Source organism: Phragmites australis, chromosome 24 (genome assembly GCF_958298935.1).
Source record: "Phragmites australis chromosome 24, lpPhrAust1.1, whole genome shotgun sequence".
NCBI lineage: Eukaryota > Viridiplantae > Streptophyta > Magnoliopsida > Poales > Poaceae > Phragmites > Phragmites australis.
In genome coordinates this window covers 4,214,459-4,234,363 of record NC_084944.1, presented here as the reverse complement: position 1 = coordinate 4,234,363, position 19,905 = coordinate 4,214,459, and the positions used below count along the sequence as shown (strand labels likewise).

The 19,905-nt window shown below is 45.1% G+C and overlaps 3 protein-coding genes across 7 annotated transcripts; all 3 read left to right on the top strand.

The window, feature by feature from the left end:
- The first annotated feature begins 2,991 nt into the window (after positions 1-2,991).
- Positions 2,992-7,178, top strand: LOC133907872 (protein Rf1, mitochondrial-like). Its single transcript, XM_062349968.1, has 2 exons — positions 2,992-5,806; positions 5,903-7,178. Exon 1 carries the CDS (start codon positions 3,292-3,294, stop codon positions 5,653-5,655), a length of 2,364 nt encoding a protein of 787 aa, XP_062205952.1. The 5' UTR covers positions 2,992-3,291; the 3' UTR covers positions 5,656-5,806; positions 5,903-7,178.
- Positions 7,179-8,143: 965 nt separating this feature from the next.
- Positions 8,144-12,974, top strand: LOC133907818 (protein Rf1, mitochondrial-like). 4 transcript variants are annotated; one of them, XM_062349915.1, is made up of 4 exons: positions 8,144-11,466; positions 11,565-11,640; positions 11,947-12,382; positions 12,721-12,974. In XM_062349915.1, the coding sequence occupies exon 1, from the start codon at positions 8,661-8,663 to the stop codon at positions 11,127-11,129; it is 2,469 nt and encodes an 822-aa protein (XP_062205899.1). In that variant the 5' UTR covers positions 8,144-8,660; the 3' UTR covers positions 11,130-11,466; positions 11,565-11,640; positions 11,947-12,382; positions 12,721-12,974. The 4 variants fall into 4 exon arrangements, with proteins under 4 accessions (XP_062205899.1, XP_062205898.1, XP_062205897.1 ...); XM_062349914.1 differs by lacking the exon at positions 12,721-12,974 and having other exon boundaries at positions 8,144-11,232; positions 11,342-11,466; positions 11,947-12,647; XM_062349913.1 differs by lacking the exon at positions 12,721-12,974 and having other exon boundaries at positions 8,144-11,430; positions 11,571-11,640; positions 11,947-12,647.
- Positions 12,975-13,937: 963 nt separating this feature from the next.
- On the top strand, positions 13,938-17,264 carry LOC133907626 (protein NEOXANTHIN-DEFICIENT 1-like). Of its 2 annotated transcripts, none has more exons than XM_062349697.1 (9): positions 13,938-14,236; positions 14,330-14,477; positions 14,786-14,832; positions 15,447-15,501; positions 15,578-15,616; positions 15,757-15,928; positions 16,301-16,370; positions 16,582-16,638; positions 16,819-17,264. In XM_062349697.1, exons 1-9 carry the CDS (start codon positions 14,169-14,171, stop codon positions 17,066-17,068), a joined length of 906 nt encoding a protein of 301 aa, XP_062205681.1. In that variant the 5' UTR covers positions 13,938-14,168; the 3' UTR covers positions 17,069-17,264. The 2 variants fall into 2 exon arrangements, with proteins under 2 accessions (XP_062205681.1, XP_062205682.1); XM_062349698.1 differs by having other exon boundaries at positions 13,941-14,236; positions 16,310-16,370.
- Positions 17,265-19,905: the final 2,641 nt, after the last annotated feature.

Below are 19,905 nucleotides of genomic sequence, written 5' to 3'. Positions count from 1 at the left end.
ACCATTAGAGTTTCGGCTTGCACGCCGCGTCTTCCGTCTGATGCAGAACGAGGGGTTCACTCCGCCGCTCTCTTTGTAGCCCGTCCAAAACACGCTTCTGATGCTAGAATCGAGCTTCTTGTCATCGGATCCAAGCTGCTCCCGCGGAATCGGGCTCCTCATCATTAGAGCCAGGGCCGTCGAGTAGCATGTGCAGGGTGGGTGACCGCACTGGGTCCTCACCCTGCAAGGATCTTATGTAGCTATCAATTATATTTTACTAAAGTTAATTTTTATAATTTTAGATTATTAATTAGGTCAGCAGCCTATTAATTTGGTCATTTATCTCACTGCGAACAGCTACATTTCATAAATTTTCGTGTGAAGATTAGATAGAACTATACTACTAAGTACTAAGCATGGTTTAACCTTTAGTTACAACTGAATTTTTATCACCCGTTTAAATTGAATATTATAGTATAGCATATATAATATAAATAGATTCTTCACAAACCATGACTCTTCTAGATTGGATATTATTATATTTTTTTTTTAAATATTCCTCTTTTATTTATAAATATTGATTATATATAATATTAATTCAGTTTTTAATGGTATATATACAATTGTATTCGAGAAAAGATATTATTTTTTTAAGAGTGTAATTTTAATTTTATCCGAGGCTCTTATATACTGCGGTTCGGCCCTGATCGGAGCCAAGCTCCTTCGCATGGGATCGAGCTCCACCGCGCTGGATCGAGCTCCTCGTTGTTAAACCTCAGCTTCTCCCGTGGAATCGAGCTCCTCGTCATCACAGCCAAGCTCCTACGCATGGGATCCATTTCCTCGTCATCGGGATCGTGCCCTCTGTGCGGGATCGGTTTGTCGATGGCTCATCGTCGCCAGGGCCGAGCACCTCCGTGCCTTTGAGATCGACCTCTTCCACGCTGGATCGGCTCCTCGTTGTCGGGGCAAAGCTCCTCCATGCATGATCGAGTATCTTGCCGTCGGGAGTGAGCTCCTACACGCAGCACGTGGGATTGGCTCGTCATCGTCGCTGCGAGCTCCTCCGCTCAGGATCGAGACGAGGACGACCTAGGCTAGCACGGCAGCGACAGATCAGGCTCCACTCCGCCGAACTAAGATATGGCTCACGGGCCTGATGATGCAACCAAATCCAAGCTTAGTTTTTGGCCGCGGGGCATGAAGAGCTGGTGCATGACAAAAGCAACGGCAGCTCGAGGCCATGGTTCCACAACCTTGATGTGGAGATTGGCGTCTTCCTCATCTCAGTCCTGACTCTCTGTAAGTATGTAGCACCCGCATGTCTAGTTATCAAAAGCACTGAGACTAGCATGGTATAACAAAGCTTACTTCCTATTTCGCAAAATGCTGGGTTGAGGGGTTTCACCACCCGATGTTGTGACTTTCAGCTCAATCATTGATAAAGGTGTTTGATAGGCTCAAGCAATGGACAAGGCCAAGGAGGTTCTACAGCAGATGTTTGATAAAGATGTTATGCCAAACTGCCACACATATACTAGTCTAATTCATGGATATTGCTCTTTAGGGCAGTTGAAAGAGGTGATTAGAATGTTCAAAGAAATGTCCAGAGATGATCATAGACCAAATAATGTTACTTACACTTTACTTATAGTTTGGAGATGATGGCTTTATGGTGAATGGTTAGAGATGCATTAGTATTTTCAGTGGGAAATTACAAATTCTTGTCATCTGTGAAGATGAATCTGTAATCCATATGTACTGGTTTACGCTACCTAGATTCTCATTAATTTTTACAGTTAGCATCTGATTCAAATATATCTGCTGTTCTGAATTAATTGATCGTCAACTATTCGTTGGGAGGCTGTATCATAAGTGAACTGTCACATCGGTCCAGAATGTTACTGTTTTTGTGATGAGTCCCTGTTTCACGGATAGGTAAGTTTAGAGGCAATGCTTTACTGTGATCGAAGAACATACTATTTTTCAGATTCTGTTGCATGTGTACACCTTTCGCCAATGGCATGCAGTTCTGAAGTTAGGCGTAGCTGTATTTGTTTATACAATTGATATCCTATTTTATTCTAACTGGGGCAAATGTTCTGTCGATATATTCATGACGATCGGCATTCATATTTGCAGATAAGAATCAGAATTCTAAAATCGCACTGTTTATATACTCCCTCTAGTCATAAATACATGTTATTTTAGAAAAGATTTGATCAAACTTTTAAAATTTTGACTAACAATAATTTTTAAAATATTTAGTTTGAAAACTTTAAAATCATATGTACATATTTGTCTTAAAAAATACTTTCATAATATCACAAATTCAATGTATTTTATAAATATATTCTAATAAAAATAATGACTAAAACTATGCATTGGAGACCACGTTTTATCTAAAATGACATATATTTATAATTGGAAAGAGTAATTGTTTGGTAGACAAAATCACGAACCTATTTATTTGCAAGCTTATCTTGAAAATGGGCTGTTGTTTTGTTGATCAAGTCAAAAGGCATTGCAGCCTTTGCACAATGCATTGCAGCATTGTCTATCTATTAACATTATATTAGTGAAAAAACTACGACATTGGCTAGAAAATGCCACGAAAGTGAAACAAGAGGAATGAAAAGCTTATGATGCGTGTGATGGCCACGCGATTGGAGGACCACCGCCATTTCAAGTCTCTTACCATTATTGCAATCTAACTTCCAAATAAAATTGCGGAATTTGTGCAATTGCAAAATTATAAGCCTTTCACTTTCCATTACAAATATTGTACTCCTTCCGATCAAGAATGTAAGATATATGTTATTTTAAAAAATAATTAAAAATAAATTTTAACAGAACATGTTATCAATTATTATAAATTAACATCATATTAAAAATACTTCGAAATACAAATCTATTGAAATATTTTTTACATTAAATATATTAATGGAGGAAGTAGTTTTTTTAAAAATAGTACACCACTTGTTTTCTTTGAAACAAAAGGGTAACAACACTCGAAAACAGACAGCCTCCATGACTGCTCCGCCCTCCCTTTCTTTCCCTCCCCTCCTCGCTTGCCGTCAGCCCGCGACGCCCACGCCCACGCCCACGCGCGCGCGCGCGCGCCAGTCGCCGCCGTCCTCCCATCACGCCGCCTCCCCAAGCGGCGGCCGGCGCGCCTCCATCCCATTATTGCGGCTGCAGCGCTGGAGCACGGCCGCGGGCAGCGGCATCGCGCCGCCGCCGTCAACCTCTCCTCTATAGATTCCCCGCGCCTCGCCGCCGCTCCCGCCTCCCCTTCGGGCCGGGTATATGTTCCGCCGCCCCCTCCCCTCCGGCGGCATCCTGTTGGAGCACATCGTCGTAGATCGGTACCGCGCTGGGGACATCGGCGCCGAGGACGCGCTCCACTTGTTCGACGAATTGCTCCCGCAGGCCAGGCCCGCCTCGATCCGTGCCATCAACTGCCTCCTAGCCGTCGTCGCGCGCAATGGCCCCGCGCTCGCCATCTCCCTTTTCAACCGCGTCGCCAGGGCCGGCGCCGAGAAGGTGGCGCCCACCGTGCACACCTACGGCCTCCTCGTCGGCTGCTGCCGCCGCCTGGGCCGCCTGGACCTCGGCTTCGCCGCCCTTGGCCGCATCCTCAAGACGGGCTGGAGGGCAGAGGCCGTCACCTTCACTAACCTGCTCAGGGCCCTCTGCGCCGAGAAGAAGATCGGGGACGCGATGGACATCGTGCTCCGGCGGATGCCTGAGCTTGACTGCGCGCCCAATGTCTTCTCCTACTCCGTTCTTCTCAAGGGGCTCTGTGATGAGAAGAAGAGTGAGGAGGCTCTAGAGCTGCTTTACATGATGGATGATGATTCAGATAGCCGTCCTCCTAATGTGGTGTCGTTCAACACTGTCATCGATGGTTTCTGTAAACAGGGTGAGGTAGACAAAGCTTTCACCCTGTTTCATGAAATGCTGGAACGTGGGATTTCACCAAATTTTGTAACTTACAACTCGATCATTGATGGTCTGTGCAAAGCTCAAGCAATGGACAAGGCTGAGATGTTCTTTCGTAGGATGATTGAAGATGGTGTGATGCCGGACTGCACCGCATATACTACTCTTGTGCATGGATATTGCTCCTTGGGACAGTGGGAAGAGGCTGATAGAATTTTGGAAGAAATGTCCCGAGCTTGTATTGAACCAGATATTGTTACCCATACCTCGGTGATGGGATATCATTGCAAGAATGGACGATGTGATGAAGGTAGAAAGATTTTTGATTCTATGATCCAGAGAGGCCAAAAACCAGATGCCACCACCTACAGCATTCTGCTTCATGGGTATGCCACTGAAGGATCTCTTATTGATATGCATAATCTCTTTGATTTGATGATAGAAAATCGCGTTGTACCTGATCATCATGTCTTCAACATTTTGATATATGCATATGTTAAGCATGATATGGTTGATGCTGCAATGCTTATATTTGACGAAATGCAACATCAAGGATTGAGACCTGATATAGTCACATATGGAACATTAATAGAGCAACTTTGCAAGATAGGCCAACTGGAGGATGCTATGTCCCTATTCAGTCAGATGATTGGTGACGGATTGCATCCTAATATTATAGTTTTTAACAGCCTAATTCATGGTTTTTGTACCTGTGGCAATTGGGAGAAGGCTGAGGCCTTATATTTTGAAATGTTGAATAGAGGTATCCGTCCTGACATTGTGTTCTTCAATACAATAATGGGCAACCTGTGCAAAGCAAGAATGGTTACGGAAGCCCAAAGTCTTTTTGACTATATGGAACATGCAGGGGAGAAGCCTAATGTCATTACCTATACTACACTGATAAATGGTTATTGCTTAGATGGTAAGATGGATGAAGCAATGAGATTACTTGATGTTATGGTATCGATTGGCTTGAAACCTGGTGCTTTTACCTATGATACATTGATTAATGGTTTCTACACAAATGGAAGGATACAGGAAGCATTAGCTTTGTTCAGAGAAATGCCGAACACAGGAGTTAAGCCTGGAACTGTCACATGTAGCATAATACTGCAGGCATTATTTCAGAGTGGTAAGGCTGCTTCTGCAAGGATACTCTATCTCAAGATGATCATCGATAAAACGCCGTTGGATGTTATCACATACTGCATTATTCTAAGAGGACTTTGCAAAAATAATTGTGTTGATGAAGCGCTCCAAATGTTTCAGAACCTATGTTTGATGGGTTTTCAACTGGAAATTGGGACTTTAAATATAATGATTGACACACTGCTTAAATGTGGCAGAAAGGAAAAAGCCATGGATTTATTTGCTTCTATCTTGGCTAATGGTTTGGTGCCTGATGTTGTGACCTACAGCTTAGTGATGGTACATCTTATAGAAGAAGGGTTGTTAGAAGAGTCCGATAGTCTGTTTCTATCCATGCAGAAGAATGGTTGTGCTCCTGACTCCCGTATGCTAAATTCTGTAGTTAGGAGGCTATTGCAGAGAGGTGAGGTAAGCAGAGCAGGGGTTTACCTCTCCATAATTGATGAGAATCACTTCTCCCTAGAAGCTTCCACTTCTTCACTATTGACATCTTTTTTCTCTGGGGGGAAATATCAACACCATCAGAAGTTCCTCCCAGAAAAATATCGATCTTCTATGGAATCCATAAATGGATGAAGCTTTGTGTAGCTATGGCAATCTGATTAGACATTATTGACAGTGGGGCCTTATGGGGAATGTCCCAGCCCAACAGGGATAGGACAACCCCCACTTTAAGTGTTAATTGAGGAGATAGTTTCATCTCTGTAAGTGAAGTGTAAATTTCAAGGTACACTCATCACCTCTCTCGGTCCTTTTTTTAGTAATTTTAAGTCTGAGCTGCAGATAAGTGATTACCACCATACAACTGTTTTTTTCCTTATAGGTAAACTCGATAACCTGTAACTAATCGCGTGAAGGCTGCTAGCCACTAGTTGGCCTAGATTGAGAAGCTTCACTGTTGTCTCTATTTTGGATATGATAATTTCATCGCAGATGTTTAGATGTGCATTAGCATCCTGAAGGAAGGATTCCAGGTTCTTTCTCATCCCTCCTGATGAGGCATAAAGGAATCTGTAACTAGAATTTCAGAGCTTACAACACTTCTTTTAGTTTCAGATTTGCTGTCTTTTAGAGGCATAATTTTTGACACACATCCAGCAATAGTGTAGCAATCATTTCAATTTTGAATCAGTTAACTCAAGCTAGACATAAAAATCTCCTCTTTTTTGATACAATATAACTGATTTTTTTCTCTTCTAGTCAGTCCTCTGTTTCTGACTTGTATATGCATTGCGACATGCTGGTTGAATGTTGCTGATAGACTGAGAAGTATTTATTTATTTCCTCCAGATATTCATTTGATATCTTGGTAGTCTGACTCTATGCGCATGTAAATAACTTTTCTCTCCTTATTTTTGAGATTTGGTCATTACCGCACAAACTGATTTGTGCAATCTACAAGAAATTAAGAGGGCCTCAAATGCATTACTTGTTTATCAGGAAACATTTGTTATGAATAAACATTGAAATATAATTGCTGCTTTCACAAGTTATCTGAGGTTGTTTTCTTGGCAGCGGACAGGCATTCGAGTCAGTATGCAACTGTACATGTCAGTAGGAAAAATTGCCAGGTTAATGTTGGAAGTGAGATAAATTGCTACTTGGGTCCCACTTGAGCATTTTATTTTAAGGCCCCTGAAATCATCTAGGTTGAACTTGTTTTCATGGAATCTATATATAATGTTCTGCTGTTGGCACCGAACTACCCATAGTTTTAGTTTCAGTGGCTATGCTATTATAATGTTAAGATTTATCTATAGATATTTCTGTTCATTCTGCCTGGAATCGAATGCTTAGCGATATGCATAAACATGGCAAGTCTACCATCATACTACTGGTTGACAGAAAGTTGTCGGAACACGGATCTGTTGTCATGTTCATCTTCAATAAACAGCGATTCAGTCTTTGTTGCTTGTTAATTCTGTCCTCGTGAGTTTAGGGCCCTCTATTTCTGGAATTAAGCTTTTTTGGCATCCACCACTATGGTTTCTTGTTCCGTTCGATGGTGTATGTCCCTCCACAATACATGGAAATTTGTTTTGGTTTGATTCTGGCCTTCTCACGTTGTCTTTGTGCTTTATACCCGCCGACTTGCTTTCAGATATATGTTGGCATGTAGCAAATGCTAGCCTCGAAATTTAGTAGCTTATGTATGAGTCGAGGTACAGGTAGATGCTCCATCTAACTATTTTGACGGGACTGTCGTCTTGTTTTTTATATTAAGTATGGCTTTCACAAATGGAGAACCCGCTCAGTTGTTTTCACTGCAAAGTTTCAGTCTGTAGAAGTTGATGGCAATTGGCAAAGGCTTTGAACATTTTGGTGAGCGAGGAATACTTCCTCAGGTAGCTATAGGCAGTGTTATCTGATCATCTGTGTCTAATTTTGTTTTATTAAATCAGACACTTTAAGTCTGTATCAGATTCTGATACTCGTATTGGATTTCGAGTTGTATTTTACGTGTCCTTTTTTTTTTAAATCAGACACTCAAATCTGAGTTGGATTTTGAAATCTGGGTCCAGTAACACTGGTTGCAGGCCGTCCCCAGCCCACACAATTGGGCTTGAAACTTAACTTGGCCCGATCAGCTGTTGCGAACGGCGAGACAAGCAATTTGACTGTTCATAGTAACATTTTCCCCTCCTATATTCTTTATACAAAACTGTAGCAAAACTGTGGTCTTCTGGTGCTCTAAAAATTCCAAAAAATTTTGTACGTGTTTTATAATTTATGTGTAACTTATTTTAATTGAATTCACTAAAATGCATGTGTAGAATTTAAACTAAAATTTTAAAAAAGACTATTTTATAACTTTTAACAATCGTTAAGGTCTTAAATAAATTTTCAAAAATCTAGGACAATTCACTAATATTCATCTTATGTGATTGACTAATTTTTAAAATTATTTTTAGCTCTAGTATATATGATGAAAAAGTAAATTTCTTGGTAATACTCTATTTATATATATTTTTATTATTTTGTGTGAATAGAGTATTACCAAGAAACTTATTTTTTTACCATATAACTTAGGATAAAAATAATTTTAAAAATTACTCCATCACATAAGATGAATATTAGTGAATTTTTTCACAGAAGATCACAATTTTATGTAAAGGGAAAAATACTACTGCGAACAGTGATTTCAACGAACACTGTTCACTCGGCGTGTAACTACAGCCCCTGCGTCGCTCGTAGCCTGCTTACCGACGTATAATTTTGTAATTTTTTATTAAGAGTTATTTATTTAAATATTAATGTTAGAAAATATAAAAATAAAATAAACTCAGCAATTTGCACGCCCCAAAACTCCCACCGGCCAGCCAGACCTGTGCGGGTGCAGCAGTCCAATGGGTGGTCCAAATAGGGGCCTCCCGTCGACCCCTCGACGGCTTCCCTCGTCTCTCAGTCACAATCTCCATCGCTGCAGCTGCCACGTCTGAGCACGGCCGCGGGCAGCGGCAGTGCTAGTGGGCTGCCGTCTTCCCCCGGTCTTCTCCTCCCACCTCCTACGCCAATTTTTCTTTCAGACTTCCCGCGTCCCGCCGCTGCCTCCGCGGCTCCTGCCTCTTCGGGTCGGGCGCATGTCCCGCCGCGTCCACGCCGGCGGCGGTTCCCGACTGGAGCGCGTCATCCAGGACCGGTACTACGCCGGATGCATCGACCCCGGGGACGCGCTCCGCCTGTTCGACGAATTGCTCCAGCAAGATGGGAAATCCTCGATTCGTGCCGTCAACTGCCTCCTCACCGCCGCCGCCCGTGACAGCCCCGCGCCCGCCGTCTCCCTCTTCAACCGCGTGGCGCGGGCCGGCGCCGAGAAGGTGGCTCCCGATGTGTGCACATTCGGCGTCCTCATCCGCTGCTGCTGCCGCGCGGGCGAACTGAGCCTCGGGCTTGCCGCGTTCGGGCAGATCCTCAAGACGGGGTTGAGGGTGAAGGCCATCGCCGTTAATCAATTGCTCCACGGCCTCTGTGTGGGGAAGAGGGTGGGCGAGGCCATGGACGTAGTGCTCCGACGAATGCCCGAGCTCGGTTGCACGCCTGATGTCTTCTCCTACAACACTCTTCTCAAGGGGCTCTGTGGTGACAAGAAGAGTCAAGAAGCGCTCGAGATGATCCACATTATGGCTGATGATGGAGGCAACTGCGCTCCAGATGTGGTGTCATATAACACCGTCATTGACGGCTTCTTTAAAGAGCACGAGGTGGGGAAAGCTTACAGTCTATTTCGTGAAATGCTGGATTGTGGGATTTCGCCAGATGTTGTGACTTACAACTCAATCATTGATGGCCTGTGCAAGGCTCAAGCTATGGACAAGGCTGAGGCGGTTCTACAGCAGATGTTTGATAAAGGTGTTGTGCCAGATGGCACCACGTACAGTAGTCTTGTGCATGGATATTGCACTTCAGGACAGTGGATGGAGGCAGTTATAATGTTGAAAGAAATGTCCAGAAAGGGTCTTGGACCCAATATTGTTACTTATAACTCGATTATGGACTATCTTTGCAAGAAGGGAAGATGTGCAGATGCTAGAAAGATTTTTGATTCCATGATCGAGAAAGGCCGAAAACCTAATGTTACTACGTATAGTGTTCTTCTTCATGCATATGCTACCAGAGGAGCTCTTGATGATATGCACAATCTACTCACTTTGATGACAGCAAATGGTATTGCACCTGATCATCATGTCTTCAACATATTGATATGTGCGTATGGTAAATATGAAATGGTTGATGAAGCAGTGCTTATATTTACAAAAATGCAGCAGCAAGGACTGAAACCTAATATAGTGAGCTATGGAACTATAATAGATGCACTTTGCAAACTTAGTAGAGTGGATGATGCCATGTCCCAATTCAACCAGCTTATCAATGAAGGATTTACTCCTAACGTCATAATTTTTACCTCCCTAATTTATGGTCTCTGTACCCTTGGCAAATGGAAGGAGGCTGAGGGATTAGCTTTTGAAATGATCAAAACAGGCATCCACCCCAATGCTGTCTTCTTCAACATGATAATGGGCAACCTATGCAAAGAAGGAAGGGTTATGGAAGCCCAAAATATCTTGGACTTGATGGTTCATATAGGTGTGAAACCTGATGTCATTACATACAGTACTCTAATAGATGGATGTTGCTTAGCTCGTAAGATGGATGAAGCGATGAAGCTACTTGATGATATGGTCGTTGTTGGCCTGCAACCTAATGTTGTACTATATAATACGCTGATAAATGGATTTTGCTTAGATGGAAAGATGGATGAAGCGATGACGCTATTTGCTAGTATGGTTGCTGTTGGCTTGCAACCTGATGATGTTACCTATGGTACGGTGATCAATGGCTACTGTAAGAATGGAAGGACAGAGGATGGATTAGCTCTTATCAGAGATATGTTGAACAAGGGTGTAAAACCTGATGTCATTACATATAACATAATGCTGCAAGGGTTATTTCGGACTGGAAGGACTGCTGCTGCAATGGAACTCTATCTCAAGTTGATCAACAGTGGAACACGCTTTGATATTTTCACATACGGTATAATTCTAGAAGGACTTTGTAAAAATAATCACATCCATGAGGCACTCCAAATGTTTCAGAGCCTGTGCTTGATGGATTTTCGACTTGATACTAGAAGTTACAATATTATGATTGATGCCTTGCTTAGATATGGTAGGAAGGATGAAGCCCTGGGTTTGTTTGCTGCTATATCGGCTAATGGTTTAGTGCCTGATGTTGTGACCTACAGATTAATAATAGTATATCTTATAGAAGAAGGGTTGCTAGAAGAGTCTGATGACATGTTTCTATCTACGGAGAATAATGGCTGCGCCGCCAACTCCCTTATGCTAAATGCTATAGTTAGAAGCTTACTTCGCAAAAATGTGAATGACAAGGCTGGGACTTACCTCTATAAAATTGATGAACGGGGCTTCTCTCTTGAAGCTTCTACAGCTTCCTTGTTGATATCTATGTTCTCACAAGGAAAGTATCAGCATGATCTGAAGTTTCTACCTGAAAAATATCATTTTCACATGGAAGCCTGCAACGGTTGACACATTTGCTGGAACGGTTTGATTTCTGATTCTAAGAAAAGAGTGCTAGTTAATTAAGGTCCAGGCCTTTTCTTAGTCAAAGCACAATTGCCTTATCAAATAGGTGCACTTCACCTGTCCTTATTTTGCACGCTGGCAAGCTCCTGTTGTATTCTGTTGGGTTTGTAGAAAAGCTATTATTATCTTGCAGATTATTCTTTTATGTTCTGTAGAATGATGCTTGAATGCTTGATAAGTTGATAATACACCAAAAGGCTGAAAGAAGGCAAAATGGTCCAATTCGTGGGATACTTCATCTGAGGTGCGCATTTGAAGATGATGGCATCATTGTAAAAGGGTAAATATGCATTACACTGTCAAAAAGAAATAAAAAGTGTTTTGCCATTGTAGTGTTAAAGCATAAAGGTATCTAATATCTGCCTGCTTGTGTCTAAGTCGTAGGTATATGGTTTGATTTACAAGAAACCTGAATGGTGGTGCATGGAGAATCTGAATGTTTGGATCACCCCAGGTAGACATGGCAGTCCTTCTCTTTATCATCTATATGTACTTAAAGTTTTGCTTCATGTTAGTTTTACTTGCGGTACTGGTAGGAACAGTGTTTTTGCTCGTGAACAGTAATTCCTGCACATAGCATTATTGGCTTATTTCATGTTTTAATGTCAACTTCTGTTTGGCTGTGCCTACTTAGTTATTAGGCACTTCTTTAGCTTGGATATTGTGAGTATTTGTTTAGTAATGTTGAAGAGTTGAACGATACACGGACTTCTATGAAATGCTATTTACCAGTTTGCTTGGAATTTCCATGAACTTGCAGTGAACATCCTCTGTTTTTGCTGGGTTGAAGTCTTGAAGACCGAATAATCATCGGCCGGGGGACCTGCAACCTCTGCAGTGTGAGAGCAGAGAGCCCTCTGAATCTACAGAAAAACTACACCCTGTGGAGAAAAGGCTCCTCCGGGTGCTGTCCAAGAGCATGAATCCTGCTTTGAGTGGTGGAGCAAAAGGAGCCAAGCACCCGTGTCATCTATTCGGACGCACGGTCGGCGAGCAGCAGCAAACCAGGGCTAGAGTAGAGCAGTCTTGTGCAAAGAATCGGTCAGGCTACTCGTACCATTCCAGGCACCGGATCTGTGGGCAGACAAGTCGCGTGCAAATGAATATTCTGCTTACGGGATCACTGTGTCAGCCTTCCAGCTTCCATTTCTGCTAGGGAGTGTTCCCTGTGTAATGGAGATTTGCTTGTCGTCAGCGTAAGCATGTCCAATTTGTTCACACCGTGCAAACCCTCTTCGGTGATGGATTCGCATCCTGACTTGCTTCGGTAAAGTCAGAGGTGCTACAGTCACTTGCAGTTTGTATATTTCCGTCCACGGGATCACGAATGTACGGTCAGGATTTTGGTGATACAGTATTGCTACAGTACCTTTTCAACGGTGATAAGCTGTATTTTACTGTTTATACACTCATGAATTACTATAGCACCTCTGACTTTACCGAAGAGGATGCGGGTCCCTTTAGTGATTGTATGTCTTGCTGGAGCTGCTGTTGATAATCTGAACTCTGAACAGCGTTTCTGTCCACTTTTCAGCTCGATGTGCAACTGCGCGTGCTCACGTCGCGACCAGGACGGCCATGCCGAATGCCAACAAGGCGAGCTCCACGCTACGGGTGTCGATCGGGAGTCCCCGATTTTCCCCGTGAGATTCCGGTCAGCGGCGCGCCGCCGGGCCAAACCTAGCAAGAGCCAGAGGCGCCGCCGTTTTCGACCATCAGCTGCAACTTGGCAACTTGCCGTTTTGGTCGATTCCTCCGTCACTCGACACCGACGCATCCTTCACCAGCCCCTCGCTCAACATGCCCTGCACCTGCACGCACGTACGTTGCCATCACACGACACAGTGGAGTGAGCTCCACTGTTTCCCCTCCCCTTGTCACCTCACTCAGGAGTCAGGATCATCACCATCATTGGACCAACCTTCCCAAAAACAGCAGCAGCAAACAGCTAGTCGGCCACGCCCACCCCTGTGTGGTATCAGGCGCGAAAATTCTCTTCGACGCTCTCCGAGCGAACAACTATTGCGTGGAGTCCACATAAATTCAAAGTTAACTTTTTTTGTTAATTTTTTGAGCAAAACTTTCTCATGCAAATTTTCTCCTCAAAACTTTTTTAGCCAAATTTTTCTCGTGCAATTTTTTTTAAAAAAAAGGAAAGACGGGAGGGAAAAAAATCAAAAAATGAAAGAGCGGTAGTCTGCCGGATGATTCACGAGGAGACCCGCTCATGCACACGCGCTTAATAGCAGGGCTTTATCAGACGCATACTCTGAGCCTGGCAGGTAGGGTTTGAAAATGCGACGGTAACCGTTCGGTTATTGCAATTACCGGCTAATTCGATCCGTACCGTATTTAGAAATCGAGTGGTTACCGATCAAACTCAAATTTAAAATTTTAAAAATAAAAATTAACAAAATTTGCCCGATTTCTATCGAATTCAACTGAATTACTGTGTAATTACCAACCTCGAACAGTTTTCAGGTCTATCGAATTTGTGAACCCTACTGGCAAGCGGGAAAACGTGAGCCCCGCATGGATCTTCATCCCATCCGGTAGGAGATCCTCACAATAATTATACCGTAATATGACGGTTGACATGTGAATTAATTCTCAATGAGTCACCTAAGAGAAACCGCTTTCCCTCCGGAAGGAAATCCATCCCATCCATATGCTGACATCACACCGGAAATCCTACCTCCCAGCCTCTAAACTAGTGCCTCCTGTGCACTGGATAAGGTCCGGGGGCTCCCACACATCCATTCCATTCCTCTTTGGCGCTTCTGGACGAATACTAACAGTAGTAAATCACTTGCTTAGGCAGCCAGCACCCGCCTGCTTCCCAGCATCAGTCACTGTATCATCATTCATCGCCCCTTGCCCCTTCTCCCTTGCTCACACCACCTATAAAATCCAGGCCTTCTACGCCCTCCCTGATCCAGTGGCCAGCCGGTTGGTTTCTTGCATTCTTGCAGAGGAGGGTCCATGGCGGCCGAGAAGGAGAGGCCCTGTGCGGGGTACCAGCACGGGCCGCCATGGGTGTTCAAGGGCAGGCAAGGCCGCCGCTCTCTTCTTTTTTTCCTTGCGTGTTGTCTCGTTTGATCGTGCGCGAGTGGCCGGCTGATGGTTTTCTTGCTGGGTCGCAGCGCATTGTACCAGCTGCATTTGGTGAAGGCGTCGACGGCGCGCGCGTTCGTGCCCCGGGAGCTGCGGCTCGTCGAGGCGTTCGGCTACACGCTCGGCGGCATGTTCCTCGCGCGCTACCACGACAGCCCCGCCGGCGAGTTCGACGAGGTGCCCATCACTCCCGCCGGTCATTGCGTTTCTTCTTCAGTCTTGATTCAATTGTCCGCCGGACAGCTAGGCCGCGATGCTGCTCACTGCTGATTCTTGCGAGATTCATTTTTTTTTTCAATTTGCTAAGTATCATCATCGTAAAAATCGTAAAATTAAAAAATATTATCGATGGAAGGATAACATGCAACACCTTAAGCCTATATATATCATTCTAACCATTGTTAGTATTTCTCATATAACATTTTTGCAATAGTATCTATCTAATTTTATTATTTTTTTTATCCCAATTTCTTCTGTACCTGCAGCTCGTGGTGATCGCCGGCATTGTGTGGAACCCGCCGACCTCCTGCGCGTGAGTGTTGCTCTACCTCACCCTAGTTTCATCGCATCTTCCGGCCAGCTAGTTTAATCGCTTCTAGACTTCCGGTCCACTACCGCTCGCCTGCCTGCCTGCCTGCCTGCCTGTGGGCAGGCGCAACAACTCGGCCAACTTGGACTAGAAAAAACCCGAAAGCTCGTGTGCGCCAGGGTCGAGTTCGATCGAGTCCCTGTCTCCCTGATAAACAACGCCCACTTGGTTGTACTTGGGCGCAGGATTTGCGTAGTTGCGGCCTTCAATTATTTGGAGGAATCGATCGGTGCGGTGGCCGGGTGCTCTGCACTTGCTCCGCGTGGTCGGCCAAGGTGCTGTGCTCAACTCAGCTGAGCTGCGCTGCAGGAGCTCACGTTTTATTCGATAGGATGGAGGAGAGGAATATATGCATGTGGCAAACAGGGTCAGATGAAATTTCTGAATTTTTTTTGTTGGAAAAGCTTTCTGAAATCCAGTAGTACTTCAATGGCCCATGCTCAAGGATGCATAGGATGACTTGTTTGGTGCTCCACAGGCGTGTTATCTTCTTCAGTTATTTGACAGGCGTCTTGTGTTCTCTGCTGGTTTGGTCTGAACTCTGAACCTATTTACAGGTGGGCTGCCAGAGTGCTGGTAAACAGCGCCGAAGCCTGCCGGCACGGCCGCAAGGTGACACCGGAACTCCTCTCTGATCCGTTTGCAGTGCTACTGTTTTTCCTAATCGAAGCCATTGCATTTCTCGCAGGAAGTAGGGCTCCCAAGCCATGTTGCTACATTCTCAAAGGTACTGAGAAAGAAGGCCTGCATGGCCATTGCTGACGTGCCAGGATATTCAGAGTATACTTGTATGATCAGGCTTGGCAAATGTTTCTCTATGGGATATCTAATCTTATCTACCACATGAACTTTGATCACATGAGATAGACTGAAGCTGCTGGGCTCGGAAATGAACCGTTGGTCAAATCAAACAGCTTCCTGAGCATACTTGGAATAGGGTCGACCATCACCAAGCAAGGGAGTGGCCGTGAGATTGAGATTTCAGAGACCAAGGGCTCATCCACTAGGCATTTCTGCAACATCAGCCTGCCGCTTACCGGTAATTTCATTCTTCTTATCTGATTAATGCATCCATGTCCTGAACTTTTTTTAGGGGAAATAGGATCCATGTCCTGAACTTTTTTGAGGGGAAATAGGATCCATGTCCTGAACTTGTCAGTTACATTCTGAACATGGAAATGATAGTTCTTTCCAGCTTTTGCATGGCCCTTGACTCATTGGATACCATATATCCATCTGTTTGTTACATTGGCATCATCATTGCAGATCAATGAATGCCATATACTTATGGGTTCCAAATTGTCCTCAGAATGACATCTTCCTAACCTTATCTTTTTCTCCCAAAAATGGCACTTCTAAAGCCTCACTCTATTGATTCAGTGCTTTATTTCACTTTCTAATCATGCGAAAGTGGCAACAGGGTCACATAAGCACCGTAAGTGGATGGGCCCAGCAATCAGAATGTCGCTTCCAAGCTTCAGGTTAGGTACAACTTGATGGCCTCCACGATTTCTCAAAAAAAAAAAAAAAAAAATGCCAATTCCCTAAATATGTACAAACATAAAGAAATTAAATGTTTTAAAGTAGCCATTCGCAGTTTTCTCTTGATAAAACTTATAAATTCTGCTCAAAATATATATCTCTTCAGTGGCGCGAAACATGAACATGACTCACTTGATCTGCAAATTTCAGTGGACAGACAGAGGACCATCCTGATCTTCTGAAATACTCTTGCCAAGTAGAATGCAGGTGATGACATAAATAAACTCTCTGAACGCCCTTGGATATAAATTTTTGTCACATTGGTTATATTTTACATATTGTGCAAGCCATTACCTTCCTGTGAATGTCTACCGCAAATCAGTCATTTCTTTTTTAGTGTTTTTTAACCGTAAAATTGTCTTTCTAAGAAAGTCTTCTCTTGCACAGGGTGAGTCCCGTAAAGCCAGCTAGGATTTGGAGTTCAAGAACCACAGATCCACAGGAGAGTTCTGATGGCAAGATCAGCAGGGCAGGATCAAACGTGTTAGCCGACTCGGATGCGCAAAACCAGAGCATTTCGGTCTTGTTATCAAGGCCCATCTTCGCTCTGGAGTTCAACTCCCTGAAGATGCACGTTGACGCTCCGAAGATTTTTGTTCCACACAGCAAGAAGGAAGTCGGAATTTCCAGTAACTGAGTCTGATGAGCTGTGCACCATGGTTGCCAAGACCGGAGTTTTGACCATGTTTGACCCGGTTGCTTGATGAGTTCATGCTGTTTCTGGTTGTCCTTGCCAGCACATATTCTTTTCTTGTTTGTTACGGGTGCAAGAAAAAACATGTTGGATATGAAACTGCTTGCTGAATTGAAAGTTGAAAATAGCTCGGTTTCTATTGAAAAGAGTCAGAGATAAATAACTTTTGCAATACTTGCAGTAATGCATAAGCTGGATTCAACATGAAACAAGTACAAGAAGAATGAAAGTAAAGTGCACTGAGCTACTGACATAAAAGAATTGATCTCCCAAATGCTTTGTCAGTAAAGATGAACATGGCTGAAGAAGCATGTGCTTTGTTCAGAAACAAAGGAAATTTAAAATGATCTGTCAAATCCCTGATGCCCCCCCCCCTCCTCTCTCTTTCTCTCTCTTCTTCTTTCTCTTTCTTCTCTCCCTATGACCCCGCCGCCTGCTAGCGCCGTGCCGCGCCTGCCGTCGCGTCGCCGTACTGGTAGACCTCGCGCTCTGCGTCGCCGCTTCGCGCCCCGCACCGCCTCACCCCGCGCGCCCGCCCGTCGCCAACCCTATTTAAGGGGATGAACAGTATGCGGACTCCCCACCCCATCCTCACCTCCACTCTCTCCCTCCGAGCACCCCGCCACCGGTGAGCCTTCCCTCCGGCTTTCTTCTCTCTCTCCCTCTCTCCTTCCCCTTCCCCTATGGACGTACCTGGGTCCCCCGCTGTCGCCGGCTGCCGCTCTTCCGTCGTCGACCGAAGCTGCTTCCCCGCCGCCAGCCAGCTCCGCCCCGCCAGCTGGAACAGGCCGCCGCCACCTCGGCCCGCCGGCTGGCAACGTCTGTCGCCGGCCTCCGCCGGCATGCCACCCCATCACCCCTTCCTCTCTCTCATCTCTCGCTCTCTCCGCCGCCGATCGGCTGACCGCTCCCTCTCCCTCCCTTTTAATCTCTCTCCCTCTCTCGGCTGTAGAGTGGGCCCCAGCCGAGCCGAGCCGACCGCAAAAACCGAGCCGCCGAGCCACCGCCAAAAAAAAACCCAGAGCCGAGCCCAGCCCCGAGCCGACTCAACAGGAATATTCCCCTCTTTTTCTTTTTCTAAATTTCTCTCCTGGCAAAACTTCCGAAGCTCGTTTCTCCTCCGTCCTAACTCTGTTTTCAACGATTCTTCTACCGATATTCATCCAAATTCGAGATCTACCCAATCATATTAATTTCATAATTTTTATAAATTGTTTAATCATTGTTTTAACCATTTGATTGATTGTGTGTGTCTTTATCGTTGTTGCGATTATTAGAGGAATGAGCATTCGAGGAATGAGCATTCGAGGAAGACCCCGAGGATCCGGAGTTTGAAGAAGGAGCATACGAGGATTTCAACGAAGGCAAGTACTACAACCATTGATCATATTGATCCTATTTTTTCAAATACAACCCGTAGAGCCGCTGTTTCAAATAATAGGATTATGCATGATTAAGTTAATAGTTATGATTTTAAAGAAATGCTAGAATAGTTATGATCTAGTTTCTTTATACCATGCCTTGTTATTATTACCTTTATTCCGTTGAAACCCTAAAAGGTTCCTAACACCAACTATAATGATTATTTGGATGAGTGCTTGTGTCGGTGTATCAGGAACCAGGGGTCCCTGAGTCCCGAGACCGGGCCGACCATCCGCCACGCGTCACCATCCTGCGAGGTCCACCCTGCAAGATAAGAAGAAGCTAAGTCCCGGGAGAAGGTGCTCGGGGCCGCCCCCGAGGACTCGGTTCCTCGAAGGTCTCACCGGAGTGCTCGGGGCTGCACGTGGCAGCCCCCGAGGACTCGGTTCCCCGAAGGTTCGCGCAAGATCGTCCGACGACCCGAAGGGTCCCATCGTCGGGGTGTCAGCCAGTCAAAGGCCCAATGCCGCATTTAATAGGCACGCGCGGCCTGACATCCTGACATTCTCAGCTGCCCACGCCCTGGTGTCAGACCCTGCCATGCTCTGGCAGGGGGGCGTGGGTCCATTAAATGCACGGGTCCCGTCCCTTTTCACCCGGGTGCCTCGGGATAACGTTGCCAAAATTGAAGCGCTCCGCCTGCCACCCTGCCCTGACAGAAGAACAAGACAGGGTGGGCGCACCGGACACCTCTGTGGCTGCCCGGTGGGCCCTCTTAATGGCGCCGGAGGACATCCACAGTGGCGGGTGGTCGGATGCACGCCGTAATTTTCCACCGCCCCTGTCACTTCGTCAAGACGGAATGATGATGCCTTTCTCCGTGGTGCCTTGGCATTCGCGCCCCCTCTTTCCCATTCTGGATAAGTCGAGGTCGGCGCGCCTATAAAAGGAAAGGATGGAGAACACATAAAGACAGACCGAAAACAAGGAAAACAAAGGCAAAAAAGCCCCGACAACCCTCAAGAAGCACCCGAAGCCCAGATCAAAAGGCGAAGAACATCACAAACAAGCTCAAGCCAAGCTAGAACACGAGAGCCTCAAGCTCTCTGTAGACAGCTCACCCCTGTAACCAGATACATCCTTGAAGAATTCCCTTCAAGGAGAGATATAACACTCGCACAGGAGTAGGGTGTTACGCCCCCGTGCGGCCCGAACCTGTCTAAACCCCGGTGCATCCATCTTTCTTGCACTAGGTCGATCATCTCCCACCACCAGCCACTGCATTTATCTCCGTTCCCCATTTATTTCCCAGACAAGCTCGTTCAGGATCATCCCCCCGGCCGAATCTTTAAAAAGGGGTCTCTCGGGATCCCTGCGACAGGAGTTCATCCTCCGACAGCTTGTTTACTAGTATGCTT